This window comes from Theropithecus gelada, chromosome 7b (assembly GCF_003255815.1).
Source record: "Theropithecus gelada isolate Dixy chromosome 7b, Tgel_1.0, whole genome shotgun sequence".
Classification (NCBI taxonomy): Eukaryota; Metazoa; Chordata; class Mammalia; order Primates; family Cercopithecidae; genus Theropithecus; species Theropithecus gelada.
The window spans coordinates 16585603-16603376 of NC_037675.1; the positions used below are offsets into that span (position 1 = coordinate 16585603).

Here is a 17774-nt window from a genome sequence, read left to right on the forward strand (position 1 = left end):
AGAAGTGAAGTGCCCTTTACCTAACATCATATGAGAGGTACACGCTATCAACAGAACTTATCACTGGTGATGTTAGTCTTCATCACCTGGTCCAAAGAGTGTTTGTTGGGTTGAAAGCAAGTCACTAGGTCTAGCACCCACTCAAAGTGAGTAGGAGGAGAATCTATATAAATTACTTGGGATTCTGCTGTAAGGAAGATTTGTTTCTTTTCCCCCATGTTTATGTTTATGCCTTGAGAGTAGCATAAACATAAAATGTAAAATTGTCTGGTGGGTTTTCTGAGGTTCGTACAAATGTAAATTTTAATATATGTGGATGTAATACACATGACAGCTATAGCATAAAAGGGGAAGGGCAGTCATTCCTACAGCAACTGCTAAAAATATATATTAAGTAAAAAAAAAAGATAAATTTAAATAGATTACTAAAAGATGTTCAAACAATCAAAATGAAGGCACGAAAAAAAGAATAAAAAAACACAGACACACCGATGAAGTCACAACCAAAGCAAATAATAAAATGACACATATAAAACCAACTGTCTTAGTCTGTTCAGGCTGTTATAACACAATGCCATAAAACAAGGTGCCTTATGAACAACAAATATTTATTTCTCATAGTTTAGAGACTACAGACTCAAAAGATCAAGGCACCAGAAGATCTGGTGTCCCATGAGGACCTGTGTTTTCATCTGGTGGTGATTGTTGTTTTGTTTTGTTTTGAGATAGTGTGTCACTTTGTGACCAAGGCTGGAGTACAGTGCCACAATCTTGGCTCACTGCAGCCTCGACCTCCTGGGCTCAAGCAGTCCTCCTACCTCAGCTTCCCAAGTGGCTGGGACTACAGGCACATGCCACCATGCCTGGCTAATTTTTACATCTTTTGTAGAGACAGGGTTTTGTCATATTGCCCATGCTGGTCTCCAACTCCTGAGCTCAAGCAATCTGCCCACCTTGGCCTCCCAATGTGATGAGATTACAGGCATGAGCCACCACACCCAGGCTCTTAGTCTATTTAGTGCTGCTAAATAAACAGAATCCTGAGGCTAGGTTTTATATATATATATATATTAAAAAATATATATATATATATATATATATACACACACACACAATATATGTATAGAGGTTAATTTAACTCACGATTCTGGTGGCCAAAAAGTTTTAAGATTGGGCAGCTGCATCTGGTAAGGAACTCAGGCCGCTTCCACTCACCACAGAAAGCAGAAGGGGAGCAGGCATGCACAAAGAGATCATATGTGGAAAGAAGAAATAAGAGAGAGAAATAGATGACACTCATTTTACCAACCTGCTCGAGTGAGAACCAGTCCAGTCCCATGAAGGCAAGAACTCACTCACTCTTGCCAGAAGGTGTTAAGCTATTCATGAGGGATCCACTCCAATGACCCAAACACCTTCCACTAGTTCCCACCTCCCAACTCTGCCACATTGGGTATCAAATCTCAATATGAGTTTTGGTGTGGACAAACCATATATAAGCCACAGCAGCCTGCGTCTTCATAGATGGTGCCTTCTACATCCTCACATGGTGGAAGGAGGGAGGGTTCTCTCTCCGGCCTCTTGTAAGGGCACTAATCCCACTCATGAGGGCCCTGGCATTCACGGCCTAATCACCTCCCAAAGGCCCTACCTCCTAATACCATCATCTTGGGCGTTAGGATTTCAGCATATAAATTTTGGGAACACAAGTTGTAGCACCAACGTTGTTAAAGATCACATTACATGTAAATGGTAAACACGCCAATTAAAAGAGATTGTCAGATCGGATTTTTTTAACTGTCATATGCTGCTATATTAATAATAGCTGAACTTGAATATTCATTGTAATGTATACACAACAAAAATGGAATTTTATCTGTGAATGAGTTGAGTCACCATATAAATTACCTTCTCTCTGGTTATAGAAGATTTTTTATTTAAATATCCTCTTAAGGTCTGGCTGGGGCAGCTCTGCTCTATAGCAAATTTGGCCAGACCCACTTAAACCACTCAAATGGCTCGACAATGTTGACTGCTCGACAGCCATTTGCCCCTCTTCCTTGTTAACAGAGCTCTGATTGTGTTCAGCACCCAGAGAAGAATCACTGGCCTAAGTGAATTGTAAATATCCTATTTATTTTCGCCAGTCAATAATCTATAGGTGTACATATGACTCAGTTTTGGCCAATGAATCTAGGATATAAATATATCTTCTTTCTGAGAGAAGAGAGAATTTTTGCTTGTTTGCAGACCCTCCCTTGCTTTATGTCTTGAACTCTGTTGTTAAGGAAGAGAAGGAGACACTTAGAGTTGTGGTAATTCTCTACTACCATGAAGGCAGCAGAGTACGTCAAGGAGAAAGATAAAAGGATTCTGATGAATCAACCCGAAGGGTCCATACTCTACTATTGATCTTTTCGTCTAGTAAACAAGAAATATTTTTAAAGGCAGAATGTGTGTTTTTTTGTTTGTTTGTTTGAGACGGAGTCTCACTTTCTCACCCAGGATGGAGTGCAGTGGTGCAATCTCGACTCACTGCAACCTCTGCCTCCCAGGTTCAAGAGATTCTCCTGCCTCAGCCTCCCAAGTAGCTGGGACTACAGGTGCCAGCCACCATACCCAGCTAATTTTTGTATTTTTAGTAGAGACGGGGCTTCACCATGTTGGCCAGGGTGGTCTCAATCTCTTGACCTCGTGATCTGCCCGCCTCGGCCTCCCGAAGTGCTGGCATTACAGGCGTGAGCCACAGGGCCGGGCCAGCCAAAACTGTTCTTAACTGAAATGAGAACAATGAGTCTGGTCTTTCCCAATACAGAATGCAAAATCTGCCATTTTGTCCTTCCGTCACTGTTAGGGCCATTGTCCTTTTCTCCCTCTCCCAGCCACTTAATTTGGAGGGAACCATTGCCTGGAGACAGTGAAAGTTTAATAGAATAAGAGGCAGAACACTATTCATGTATTGCAGAGCCAATAATACTACAAGGTTCGGATACATCATTCAATCCAAGTTCTGTGTTTCAAATGAGTGGAATGGATAATACACAGATAAATATGTAAGGTCAGGTTGTATTATTTAAAAAAGTAGGCAGAGTAAAAGCATGTTGGGAGTTATTCTAGATGAAATGGTCAGAGAAGAACCACTATTTCAGAACTTTATACAGAGCCTAATTTGGGACTTTTTCACTTTCTCTGAGAGGTAATAAGGAAATTGTGAACTTATAGAACTTTATTAAAGCTCCACATTAATAATCTAAACTCAACGAGGGTAGTAGAGCAACCTTTAAACCTTTGAGGTTTTTTTGCTTTAGGAAAACTGTTAAATTTCATTGTGAGATTAATCAATACATAACAGCTCACAAACGTGGCATGTCAATAAGGGGACAACTTAAAAGTTAAGAAAATGATGGCCAGCTAATGACAAGCTATGCAAGATGGTGAAAAACAGAACAGAGAAAAAAACTGTAAAGTTAAAAAGGCAAATGTAACAGGACAAGCCAGAGGAACCGCGGGCGTGGGGAACAAGTCATCAAGGCAATTGGAAATTTTTGTGGATATGATACTGATGTCAGGAAACTTTGGGTGGGGCAGAAACTTGAGTGACAGATGTTGTTCAAAAACAATGTGATTCATGACCTTATTTACAGCAGGAAGAATCAGAGTTCCAGCTATTCCTAACAGCGATACTGCGGAGCTTAGGAAGAGAACTCCTTAGGGGACATATCAGGTTTAAAACCACAACCCTCATTTTTCTTATCTATGGCTCTTACGTAGTCTGGGAATTCTGAAACCTGGGAGAGGCGGGGATCAAAAATCTGGAGGTTAGAAGATTCCAAGTCATTCATTAAAGTCCCGATGCGGCCGGCCCCCAAGATCTCAAAAGGAAATATTGCCGAGTTCCATTTCGCAGAGCATCTATTTCCTCTTGAGTATTGCAGATGTAATCATAAACACAAGCCAGTTACAGCCACAACTTCATGCTCTAGGGAGAACCCAGTGGCTCCTGCAAAGTCCTTACGCTGCTAGAAACCCCGCCCCCATTCGTAACCATGGGAACGGCTGACACGCTGAGAGCCGGAGATAACCCTGTTCCGCCCCCTCCCTGACAGATATTGTTTCCCACTGTCTGTCCACATGGGCGCACCGCCTCGCTATTGGCCTGGGCTCCAGGACTGTGCCTGGCCTCAGCCAGTAAACGGCCTGTGCACGTGCACGCCGGAGCCTCCCGATTGGCCAACACTGCTTGATCACGCACGGCCTTCCTGCGCCAACCCACGCGTAGGAGCGCCAATGAAATGACTCAGTGACCATCTACAACAAATCAGCAAGAAGCAGGGCTCGCAACTGACCTATGGCCGCCCGCCGGGGGTGGGCTGTCCCGGCCCTTTTCCAGCCCCAACTGGGTTTGTTAAAGCGACAGGCCCCTCTGCGAGCCGGTGCTCCATCGGGTACCGCACGGCTGCCGCCGCGGCCTGAGTCTGCCGCGAGCGCCTGTGACAGCGGTGCCGCTGTGCTCGCGACCCCGGCTCCGGGTCTCTGCCGAGCTCAGGGGCAGGGACGAGTCGCCCGGCGGGATGGGCGGCGAGGCTGGGTGCGCGGCGGCCGTGGGTGCCGAGGGCCGCGTAAAGAGCCTGGGTCTGGTGTTCGAGGACGAGCGCAAGGGCTGCTACTCCAGTGGCGAGACGGTGGCCGGGCACGTGCTGCTGGAGGCGTCCGAGCCGGTGGCCCTGCGCGCGCTGCGCCTGGAGGCCCAGGGCCGCGCCACCGCCGCCTGGGGCCCGAGCGCCGGCCCCTGCGCCTCGGCCAGCGCCTCAGCCCTGGCTGTCTTCTCGGAGGTGGAGTACCTGAACGTGCGCCTCAGCCTGCGGGAGCCCCCGGCCGGTAAGCGCAGGCGAGCGCCTGGGGTTCCCCCGCCAGGCTACGGGGCCGGGGAGGGGCCGGGAGGCAGCGTGCCGGCGGGATGCCCACCTGGCAGGTGAGATCAGGGCGGGCTTCCGGGGGTGGGGTCCGGCCTAGCCTCGCGGGTAAGGAGAGACCGCACGTCCTGGGTCCGCAGCTCTACCTGGCGCCCCGCCCCTTGCCCGCCGGGCCTGACCGAGACCAGTGGCTCGGGATTTTCTAGGACCGCGAGAGGAGGGGGCCATTGGGTGCGGTGGGAACCTGTGATTGGACAGTGGGGGATCCAAAAATCTAGATCCTGTTCTTTGTGGTCGAGGAAGGGACGGTGAAACCGGCGGCTATGAGGTTACATTCTGCGGTGCCCGTTTCTTATGGCTTCCACTCCTCCCTATCCTGGACACGTTCTTGGTTCATGATGAATTAGCAGAAATTTGGTGTTGGGAATAGGGAAGTAGTTCCTGAGGGGTAGGAGTTCAAAGGAAGTGTTTTCTAGACTTGACCATCATGCTTGGTTTCCCTCTTCTGGGGAGCAGGGCCACTTAGTAAGAGTTGTGCCTGTACCTGATACTGCTGCTGTTTCTTCTGCATCCTCTTCCTCCCCATCCTCCTCCTCCCTTCCTACCCACTTCTTCCCCTCTCCTCCACTTCTCTCCACTCAAAATGCCTTTAGAGACAAGGCCATCTGGGCATGTCTGAATTTCCCTTCCTGCTCACTTTGGTGAGGTCCAGTTCATAGTGTAGACTTTTCCAGAAGTACCTATGTGGGGACACATTACATAAGTGTTTTATTAATATTAGATACCAAAAATTGGATCCCTTTAGTCATGAAAATACTAAGAACCATGAGTCTTACTCTTATTTCATGGATGAAAACTAGTTTAAACTTTTACCTTTATGCCACGAGCTTTTATCTATCAAGTAAAACGATAGTATGTACCTCCTCTCCTTGAAGAGCGAACGCATTATATTTATGTACTATGTCTTATACAAAATATAATAGAATATGTGGTTTTGCCTTATCCTACTGTGGACACAGCGAAGTCCTCAAGGTAAATGATCATCTGAGTGATCCCAAAATTGTAGTGAGGAAAACCGTATTTGGAATCAAAACTGCCTTTTGGATCAATGGCGACAGTGTGTTAGTGCTAGTTCTTACTCCTTCATGCCCTTTCCTCAGTATTGCTTCCAGGATCAATCCAGGCCCCAGTGGAAGCAGACAACACAATTTGCAAGATGGCTGAATGGAGTCAAGGACATTGGGAGAGAGACATACATTCATTTTTGTCCAGGACTTTGGACTCTATCCCTGGGCCTGTAACTGCTGAGTAAATAGATGTAAAATTAAAAACAGTTGAACCTGGAATTAGCAATAAAAAACTGCTTTGGTAAAATCTGGGCTAACAAATAGTTTTTTAATTCACAAGTCAGATGTTTATTCCTCACATGCACGCACATATATACATATGGAACAGAATGTAAAAGCTAGACAATTTGAAAATCTTAAACTTGTTTTAGAATGTATCATAGCACATATTGGCACAATTACATTTTGCTTAAGACCATAGTACAAGCTGAGGAAAAAAAATAAGTCACCCCTAATATCTATAGCTTGGAAGAAGTTAGCATCTTGACACAGTCTGTATTCTGGGGTCATTTCATTACAAAACCTGGCTGTGTTTCAATCACCTAAGGAGATTTTTAGAAATCCATGTTATGTAGCACTGGGATCTGTTTTCACAAATGCTCTCCAGATAATTATTTGACATCCTTAATCTAATTCAACTACTTGCTATCATTGTGATTGCTTTTGTTCATATTTTTGTTGAGAAATTGTAGTAGAAAGACAAGACAGTATCAGAGAGTTGGTTTCAGTTCTCCGTCACCCACCAGCAGTGTGACGTTATGCAAGTCGCTCTTCCTGAGCCCCAGTCTCTGCCTCTGTAATGGTCTTCTGCATCCCACGGCTCACCAAAACCTTTAATTATGAGCTTTGGCTGTAAGACCATTAGTGATTGAAACATCTTTCTGTGACTTTGTAGGGCTCAGTATACAAGACAGAAATAATGAGCGGTTGGTGCAGAGCAGAATTGGGCACATGGTTCAACTTGTGAACCTTTTACATTAAAAAAAAAAAAAATTGAGAAAGAGGAAAAGAAAACAAAGATTGAATTCCAAATATTATAACCCATTTTTATCAGTTTTTCCATTTCTTTTTCCTGTTTATGTTTTGAGATAGTTGAAAGTCTCATTTTAAATGATATGTCTCCTATGTCGATTTGTTTCTTAATGAAAGGGGAACTGCATCTCTCATTCTCTTCAGCATCCTGGGTAACTCTGTTCCCCACACATGTCTGCTATGCTCTTCCTCATGCTATTCCCTTATCTAAATTTCCCTTCCTACCTGTCTCCATTCCAGCCCTCAGGTCCTGAAGATGTTGGGCCCACCCCTGTTCCTTTGTAAATGCTCTAGGTTCTAGCACTCTATGGTAATTACTTGTGTACAAGCATGTAATCTCCTTTCCTCCCCCGGTCTATTTGAGGATTATCCACAGTGCCTGAAATCTAAGCACTATGCATTTTAAACTCAAATGAAATACATACTTCAAAATATTTGTAAATACTTGGTCATGTTCTGTAATCTAATAATTTCAAATTAGAACTTCAGCCCAGCTCCTTTAGGAGCACTGGCGTTGCCTTGAGCCTTTCACTCCACAGCCATCAGGTTGAGATGCTTCCCTGGTCCCTGGTACTGTAGCTCTGCTGCAACCTTCCTGAGTACACCTCAGCCACTGGGACTCGCCCTGCCACTGAATTTAACATGATCTCATGCCCCTGTGACTTGTTCTTCACTTTGCCTCCAGTCACCCACCTGTGGAGTATTCAAATTGACTTAAGTGGCAGGTGTGTCACTTTTTTATCGCCCTTGATGTCAACACATTAAAAATTGGGCATAGATTCAGAAGACTTAATGGGTCAGTAATGTGTTCCTATTTTCTAAAAGTACAAAGTTGAAATGTCAGCTGACTTGGTTAAGGTCATAAAATAAAACTCTGTTTTTTATTTAAGGGATAAAAAATTCCCATTTCACTACTGATTTCTTTAATTTTTTTTAGTGAATGGATAAAGTAGAAATCTTCATTTTAGTGTCAGATGACCAGGCAAATCTCAGAGTTCTCTCTGTGTTCCCATTTCTTCATCTTATTTATCCTATCCACAATAAGGGAGTTCAATATTAAATCTGAGCATGAAATGAAAGGAGAGTGTGTAAGTCTTTCAAGAGAGCCTCCTGACCAACAGTGAAAGCCACAAAGTCTACTTTGGATCTGAATTAAACAGATTGTCTTGGTACCTTCATCACAGGTTTCAGTGTTGCCTCTGGCCTTACAAAGTCCCTCCACACCCTGCATTTTGGCCTTCTCACAATCCAGTGATAAGCTTCTGCATGAAATAAAATGGAGCTGGTAACCCAAAGCTGAGAAAAGGGCCCTGGCCATGCTTGGTAAAGCCCTTTCTGTATTCCCAAGTTAGCCACCAAGAAACTCTTTGTTAGTCAGGAGAGCTCAAGGATACATACATGACTTGCTTAATAGCTTGTCTTGTTGGTTTGGCTGTTTTGTGTTATATCCAATATTAACAATATTCATAAAGTTTTCACTCCCTTTTCCATTTCTGCTCAAAGAATACTCAATGTGATGTTTCTGGTATACCCAGAATAAATCTGTCTTGCTAAATTCGTTTTTGGTCCAATTTAATATTGGTATTTCCCATTAGTATAATAGAATGGGGGTAAGCAGTTGTGATTTTACATATACACAAACACACACAAATATACATATCCATATACACATATATATGTATGTTGGAGTTCTAAGCCTTAGCACTTTAGTAATTGGCCTATTTGAGAATGGAATATATGTGTGTATGTACGTGTGAGTGTTATGGTACTTGGTAAAAACTGGCCAAGTGCAGTAGCTCACCCCTATAAGCTTAGTGCTTTGGGAGTCCAAGGTGGGAGAATCATTTGAGGCCAGGAGTTTGAGACCAGCTTGGGCAATATAGCAAGACCCCATCTCTGGAAAGAATTACTAAAAATTAGTCAAGAACCATGGCACATGCCTGTAGTCCCAGCTCCTTGGGAGTCTGAGGCAGGAAGATTGCTTAAGCCCAGGAGTTCAAGGCCATAGCACTCTGGCCTGGGCAATAGAGCAAGACCCCATCGCTCAAACACATACACACACATACACACACACACACTCTCAAATTTAATTCTGTACATTTGTTTAATAAACTTTTGGAATATGGTACATTTTGTAGCAAGAAAAACTTCCTTCAAAAAATTACTTACATTGTGAAAACTCTTGATCTAATACTAACCATCCTTCATTAAAATAAAATACAATCTCTTATAGGTGAAGGCATCATTTTATTACAGCCTGGAAAACATGAATTTCCATTTCGCTTTCAACTTCCATCTGAGTAAGTGAAACTGTATAATTTTGTGGTTATCTTTCTCTGCAATATGTCCATCTGAACGTATCACTGCTAGGTATCTTCTGATTCTCAAGTATGCATGTTTATACTGAATAGTCCCTAAATAGACTTACTCATTTTTTATTTCCAACCTAAAACAGTTTAAACCATGCTTTTTTTGGCTATGTTTAACTGAAAGTAAACTCATAATTAATGTCTTTGGTTGGTTTCAGACCTTTGGTCACCTCGTTTACTGGGAAATATGGAAGCATTCAGTACTGTGTCCGGGCAGTGTTGGAACGACCCAAGGTACCTGATCAGAGTGTAAAGAGGGAACTGCAGGTTGTTAGTCATGTCGATGTCAACACACCAGCATTACTAGTAAGTTCTTCCTTTTTCTCTTCCTCCTTCTCTTCCTCCTTCCCTCCCTTCCTCCTTCCTTTCAACAGTGGGATCTATATTTAGCCAGTTTACTGGTAGTCGGTCCTGTCACTTTCTGATGGCTTGGAAAACACAATCTTGTAACCCAAAGGCATTCACTATAAATATATGATTCTAGGTTGGACAAATTACAAATTGTGTGTGTTAATACTATTGATTATGTCCCTGCTGTTCAGGGCTTCTTTTGCCAAAAAGTTACACAGGCTTGAAATGCATTAATAAGGCTTAATAACAATAATGCACACATAGAGAGTAGTTACTTTTACCAGAGTGGCCACATTTACAGGACTGGGGTATTCTAAACTCCTCAATAATAGCAGGTTGAGGAACAGTAATTATGGAAGAGTATTAATCATGCTCAGCCTGTTATTGAAGCTCAGGCCATTATGCTATGTATCCTTCCATTTTGCATGTCATTTTCTAACATTAAGTAAGTGCATGCAGCTGCCGCCGAGATCCTTTCACTTATCATTTCCTTATGACAGATTTGGCCACATTAAAGCATTGAACTTCTAATAATCACCAGAAATACTGTAGACTGATAAGAAAGATCAGGCTATAAGTAACAACAGAATAGGCAAGATGGGAGCTAATGAGCTAGATTCTTTTATCTAAACCCATATTATCAAAATAATATAAAATTATACCTTGTACTTTCATGATAGCTACTAGGACCTAATGGTTCTTCATTTAAATATGAATGAATGATTTTTTTTACTTCATAGAAAATACTGAGATAATTTAAACTTTCCATCACGATACTGATGTGACAAAGATGTATTTTTCATGTTGGAGGTTTTTCTAGCCTGTGTTTTTGAAAGACAAGGAAAAAGCTAGCAGTTAAAAAGTTGTTGTTTAAGTCTTATTTTCGCATGAAAGAGAAATAGAATTTAATGTTCACCTTTAGATTATGAAAGGATAGCAGATATGCTGTGGTTACATGGCCTCTTGTGGTCAGAATCATAAAATAGCCAGCACCCAGCTGGCCTGGCTTATAGCTATGACTTTTTAACAGCTGCTTTAAAACCATTTTTGAAAATTGGTGATGCTAAGTAACTTGTATTTTTTAAAACTACTTAGAATTGGCAGGTTAAATATTCTTAAAGTTTTTATGACCATTGCAGGAATTGATTTAAAGGGATTTGTCTTTGCTAAAAACAGACACTGTTGATCCCTTACTATTCTTTGTATAAATAAAGAAAAAATATTGCAAGTAACTGGGTTTTACAGAAAGCTTTGGTGTGTGTAACTTGTAAACTGAACATTGTAAATCTTGTAGTAACTTCTCTTGACACTATAGAATAGAATACTATCGTGAGATAGTATGTTTAATAAGCTTTTCAGATCTGTTAACACTACACGTTATTGCACTATTACACAAAACCCCAAAACCATTCCAAATTAAGAACACATGAAATTTCTGCCTGATAATGCATTTTGAAGTAAGTGATGGGAAAAGGCTGTTTGATTATTCCACTTATTAAATGCCAAAATAAATATAATGTTCTGATTTTTTTTTATTTTTTATTTTTATATCATTTATCCTTCCACCTGACTTTTGTATATAAAGTCTTAAAAATAATTCTGTCATGTTTATAAGTACTAATACAGCTTTTGATTTTTTAAAAAAAACATGGTATATTATTTCCTGGAAACATAATTACTTCAGGATAAAATAAAATGGTGTCATGCTAATTTTTGAATCTGAAAATTCACTGTGATTTTCCTAAAAGGGGGAGTCTTAACACCCTGTGTTTTTGTGCATATTTGGCCTAATATGTTACATAAGGATAAGAAAGTTTTATTCATTTTTTGGTATTTCTTTACTACCATTCTGTGAAGAAAGACATAATTTTAAGTTATATGAGTTCTCCAGAGTGGCCTAATTAAGGTTGTTTTATTGTTTGAAATTTTCAAGACCCCTGTATTGAAAACTCAAGAGAAAATGGTTGGCTGTTGGTTTTTCACTTCTGGTCCAGTCTCGCTGAGTGCCAAAATTGAAAGAAAGGGATACTGTAATGGTAAGCAAAATGCTTGAAAGTCCAAATGAAAGATTTCATTCATCTTCTTAGCTAATTTTAAGTGATTTTAAATAGTGTTTTTTGTAATTGTATGACATGTATAGTATTTTAAAACATGAGTAGTGATACATTTTTAATATAAATAATTGATATTTAAGTATTTTTAAATGGAGGAATTGTTTCCAGTCAAACTCCTGTTTTTTTCTGACTTCGATCCTGTTACTTTAGTAACAAAGAATATAACTAGAGGAATGAGAAAATGCCAGCATCTGATTTTAATGTTGCAAAAGAATCTCCGGGGTTGTATTGCTAAGAAGAGAACTATTGGAGTATGAAATGCTATTAGACATTCTGATTCCTTGCTGGCTTGATATATGCAAATACTTGGGACTGGAATGTAGTATATTAACAAACTTAACAATCAGATTGTTACTGGAACTGCCAATAGTGAAGGGCCCATTTCCAGCAGTGGATTTGGCCCCTGCTTCAGGATTCGAACTTGTTAGAAAGGAATTCAGTATGGAATGGTATGATGTGGAGCCATAATGTTATAAAACTTGCCTAGTCCATCCGTTGATTCTTTCTGTGCCTTAACATTATTAATTCCTTAAAAGCAAAGGCTTTGTTCTCCTCTTGGGCAGATTTTAATTTGATAAGCACTAATGAGTTTGTTAGTGATCTTTTATACTTAACATAGTCCTGAATCATTTATTTGTATGTCTTATCCTAATTTATATAGACACTGGTCATTTACATATCTTTAGAATTGCTAATGCAATATTGCTACATTAGAAAAGTCAATAATGCAATAATTAGAAAATAAGATCTACCACAACCTGCAGTGAATTTTTATTTCTCTGGCTTGAATTTACAATATGTTTTCCATCAAAGCTTCTCAATTTGTTAAAGTGATGTTGGAACATTTCAGCTATATGGCCCTAATCCACTGTGGTGAGAAGTTTTTAAAGAGTCTCTGAATCCTCCCTGGTTTTGTTTTCTTTTTAGGAGAAGCTATTCCAATCTATGCAGAAATAGAGAATTGTTCCTCTCGTCTGATTGTTCCAAAGGCTGCTATTTTCCAAACCCAGACGTATTTGGCTAGTGGAAAAACAAAGACCATTCGACACATGGTTGCCAATGTGCGAGGAAACCACATCGCTTCCGGGAGCACGGACACATGGAATGGGAAAACGCTCAAAATTCCACCTGTCACTCCATCCATCCTGGATTGCTGCATTATCAGAGTGGACTATTCCTTAGCTGTAAGCAAAGCTCTTTAAAAAAAAAAAAGTGTATGATGGACAATAACTGATGTCATGTTACTATGCATATTCAGCATTAACACCAATTGGGGATTGTATGAAGATTGGCCCTTGTTTTTAATAAAAAACTATTCCCCACAAGGGATTTAATAGAGTGCCATAAAAGAATTGAGGTGCATTAAAGGGTGTTTGTTATATTGAAGACATATCCTTAATTTTCTATAATTATTATATGAGCCATGCAAACCTACCATGATGCATGTTAAGGACACAGTTCTCTGTCACAGAGCATTCACTATGTTTTGTGTACTCTTCATTTTGTTTAATCAAGACGGTTGAGAATTGTGATGAGGGTGGTGGCAGCTGACAAAAGCATTTGTTTCTATGAAAAAAGAAATTAATTGGGCTACCTACTGGAGGTGTAACTTACATTTGTTCCTTTCTCTCTCTCTCTTTTTTTTTTTTTTTTTGGCTTATTAGGTGTACATTCACATTCCTGGTGCTAAAAAATTGATGCTTGAACTGCCATTAGTGATTGGTACAATTCCATATAATGGTTTTGGCAGCAGAAACTCCAGCATTGCCAGCCAGTTCAGTATGGATATGAGCTGGTTGACACTGACCCTGCCAGAACAGCCTGAAGGTAAAATATTTTGGTGTTCTTTCATAATGAAGTTTTACCTAGAAAATATCTAAGAACAGAATATATAAGCTATGAAGTGCTCAAATGTTGATTAGTACTGCTACTCTTGGTATCTTTATTCCTATTACTAAAAAATCATAAAGCGTTAGTCCTGGGAGCGGCTTTGAACGTTTAGCTTTATCTAGGATGCAAAGCTGCTGATAGCAGATTGAGGAATAAGATGTACATTTCCTAATTCCTGTTTGTAATAGGAAAACAATGAAAAATAGTCAAATGTGTGGTGTGTTACGTATTTTCTGTAGTCATAGTTCAGTGATATTTGTTTACCTATATCTCAAGAGACTAGAATATAATCTATTAGTAGTAGTTTAATAAAGGGAGAAACTATTTTTTATTGTAATGTGCATAAAACTTTGCTGATTAGAGGGAAAGAATGCCATATTATCTTCAAATTTAGCTGTTTCTTGTTTTTGTAACAGTTAAGAATTGAGATTAATTTTTGAGTGGATTTCTTACTCCAACTTCATTTCTATTTCAGCACCACCAAATTATGCAGATGTGGTATCAGAGGAAGAATTCTCTAGACACATTCCTTCTTACCCTCAGCCCCCTAACTGTGAGGGAGAAGTGTGCTGTCCTATGTTTGCCTGTATACAGGAATTCCGGTTTCAACCCCCACCTCTTTATGCAGAGGTAAGCAAAGCAAAAGAAAATTAGACTTTTACTGTATTATTTTCAAATCATTTTTTGTCATCCATTTATTAGAGTATCTGTTGCTGACTCATAATTAGTAAGGGATACATTTAAATTTGTTTATACAGTGGTAATAGATTATCACTGATTCTTTTGCCAGATTTTTTTACTATTTTCCTCGTGATCTGTGGCATCATATACAGTATTGTGGATTGCCTCTAAGGTCTGTTATTTGGCCATGGAATATAGAGAACTTAAGCACCTTCTGGGACTTACTAATAGCAGGGTCTGACCAACTTGGCATATAACCATCATGTAATTAGAAATAGGTACTAGAATCATTTTAAATAATGCTACAACACTAATCTCAGTCTGCTCTTTTTTTGCAGGTTGATCCACATCCTAGCGATGTAGAAGAGACCCAGCCTGTTTCCTTCATTCTCTGAACATATTTCAGAAATCACTGTGTTCATCATCAAATTAGAACGTTGGTTCTTTTCCTTCTGCCTTTTTGGGAAAGAGACAGGAAAGATTCACTTGAAAACATAAATGAATATCAAGACTGAAGGCAACAGGAATTAAAGAATGTGAGAAATTTCTAGTGGGCCGACAGGATTGCTGCACAAGTTTATATGGTGGTCATATATATATCCCTGCTAAAAACTGGGATGAAGATGTGCAAAGTCACAGAATGTAATGGAAGTCCTGATGGTTATAGAGTAAGTGAAAGGGTGCCTGCGCTGACCTGAGAGAAAGGAATCTGTCAACAGTGGAAACACTGTGGGAGTTTCCCATGGCGTTTTAAAGAGTGGAATGAAGGCGATATGAACTGAAGCGGGGAAGACTTGATTTTGGAGAGGGTAACAAAACAAGGGTGTGCATGAATAGGAAAATGGCCCACTCCAAATACAATGTGAGACCCTGAGGTTTTGGGTGCTTCATGATTTCCTATCATATTCAGGCCTAGAGACATTGAAAGTATCTTTTCTTGAGATCATGGTCATATGAGGTCCTAATGAAGTACTACAGTTTTCATTCTTTCAAGGGTAGACTAAAACGTAGTTTATAAATTGGCAGTACAGTATTATGAAACCAAGAAAGGGTTTCTTGAAAAGCTTGTCGGTTCAAAGGGGAAAGATGAATTTCGTGTGAAAACACATTTTGTTGAAGGCTGTACTTTTTACCCCCTTTAAGTGCTTTAACAGGATATATGTTTGATTTTCCTCATATCTTATTCACCTAGGAGCATGTCAGAGAAAGAAGTGAGAGAAAAGGTTGCATCTGCAGGATGCCTTGATAACTACACAGTCCAAAATAAAAGGCCTTTTTCTAACCTACCTCTAATGGGGTTATCAGATATGTTTTTAAATCTCTCGCCTTGAGTACTCTTCTTTGGAGTTACTGCTGTTTACAGCAACTATCACTAAATATGAAACTGGGCCAAGGGGAAAATTCAGTAAGTTAGCATTAAATGGAAGTAAATATATGTATACCTAAGAGAATGTCAAAATAAACACCAAACCAAAAGAAGGTAGGAGTGCCATTTTTTAAAAAAGACACAACTTTAATTCCTGTCAAGAGACCTAGGTCTACTGATGGCAGTCACTGCATTGTACATTATTCCAGTTCTTCAGTAATTCTGTTTAAACTGTGATTTTTTCTTTATTGTGTTGGTGCAATATTTTATTATCCTTTAACCTCAGGATATTCAGACCAACAGGATTGTGTTTCTGCTAAAAGTCTGAGCAGTGTTTTACTGTCCCCAGCTCCCCTCCTACATGGTCACATGTTCACTTGCTTTTCCCTCCATCTGTTGGCTTTGTGAGCTGAGAGCATCTCTGGACACATGGAAGGGAGCCAGGGATTCCTGTGATAGAGATTTTGAACTAGCAGAGTACTTTGGTTTTCTTCATGTCCTAAGGGTTTGATCTGGAAACCCTGGTGCTTCCCCTGCAGAATATTGTACTTCATTTAACAGAATGATTGATTTTTCTTTCAATCAATGTTCACCAAAAATAGAAAAGTTCTTCTAAGGTTAAATTTTGTATTTAAAAGTTAGTTGGCCATTTGATCAGGGAATTTCCTACACACATTAGGCAAATGTATGCTTTTCACCCTCTGGGCTTACCTCTCTTCTCTGCAATCATGGAAGCATCCTGCATAGTTCTTTCATTGTAAGCCACTATACCACAATGCAAAACTGTTAGACCAGTAATTGTGCTACTGAAATTGTCACAAAACGTTATTCCTTGATTTGGTTTTTGAATTTTGCTCTTTTGTGTGTGTATCTTTAAACAGGTAATGTGTATTTAAGTGTTGTCTACACAGTTGATTTTTACTTTACAAAAGATCATCTTCAACTGTTCATTGACTTCTAAGTTGTAGTTCATGCCTTGTCAAAGCATTGTTCGACTCCATGATACTAAAACGTAATGAAAGAAACAAACTCCAGTATGGAGAGAGAGAAAGTTTAATTATTTGGCTCCATCTAGAAAAGCAACTACTTAAAGGAATCCTTCACTAGGATTGTTTTGTCACCGTTTTAGATAAATCTTGAAGTGACCCTGTGAAATTGAAGTGAAACTATCTCTGTAGGACTTAAGAGAATAGCTAAAAGGTGTGACTTGCCTTATCGAACTGATACTGGCATATCTGACCGTAAGCAGTAGGTTGAAGATATCATTTTATGAATGTGGAGAATTCTACATTGAAACAGAAAATACCTGGGAATGAAGATTAAAAATTTAGCTGCTGTTATTTGCTTGTTTATTCCCCTCTTGCCCTTCTTTAGTTTGAAAAAACAAAAACGTGGCCTTGGAATTTTCATTTTGATGCAGAAATTTTGAAATTGAAAATGTGCATGTTTTGGTGCACAAAATCCTTCTGTGGGCAAAACTCTTTGTTTTTGTTTTGCACAATAAGAAACAATAGGCAAGGGTTATGTTTTTGGTAAGTTAACTATGAAAACTTTCTTATTTTTATTATTAAAAGTGTAACAATTTAACCCACAGGAAAAAAAATACTTTGTATACTTGTTTGAATCCTATGGGTTCGTTTTATTAATAAAATTATTACACTAATGCTATGAGTTGCTAGTTCTTTTTTTTTTCAAATATAAATTATTATAGACTTAAGGGAACTCAATACCAAAAAAAAAAAAAACAAATGTTGCTGCAGTTAAAATCCTTTTCTCTAGGCGTGTTATGAGGGAGGAACAGCCAACCTGACTTTGTTTTTACAGTGGGCTCAGTTTCCCAAGGTAGTTCTATTTTAGCATTCCATGAAGAAAAGTAGTTGAGACAAGTAAGGAAACTAAAGCCATATTGGTTATAAAAAGCGTATCATCAT

At 39.7% G+C, this 17774-nt stretch overlaps 1 protein-coding gene across 1 annotated transcript; it reads left to right on the forward strand.

Moving 5' to 3' along the window:
• Positions 1 to 4413: 4413 nt before the first annotated feature.
• On the forward strand, positions 4414 to 17511 carry ARRDC4 (arrestin domain containing 4). The gene is made up of 8 exons (XM_025392914.1): positions 4414 to 4878; positions 9306 to 9372; positions 9600 to 9747; positions 11726 to 11828; positions 12834 to 13090; positions 13571 to 13733; positions 14272 to 14426; positions 14816 to 17511. Exons 1-8 carry the CDS (start codon positions 4572 to 4574, stop codon positions 14870 to 14872), a joined length of 1257 nt encoding a protein of 418 aa, XP_025248699.1. The 5' UTR covers positions 4414 to 4571; the 3' UTR covers positions 14873 to 17511.
• The last annotated feature ends 263 nt before the right edge of the window (positions 17512 to 17774 follow it).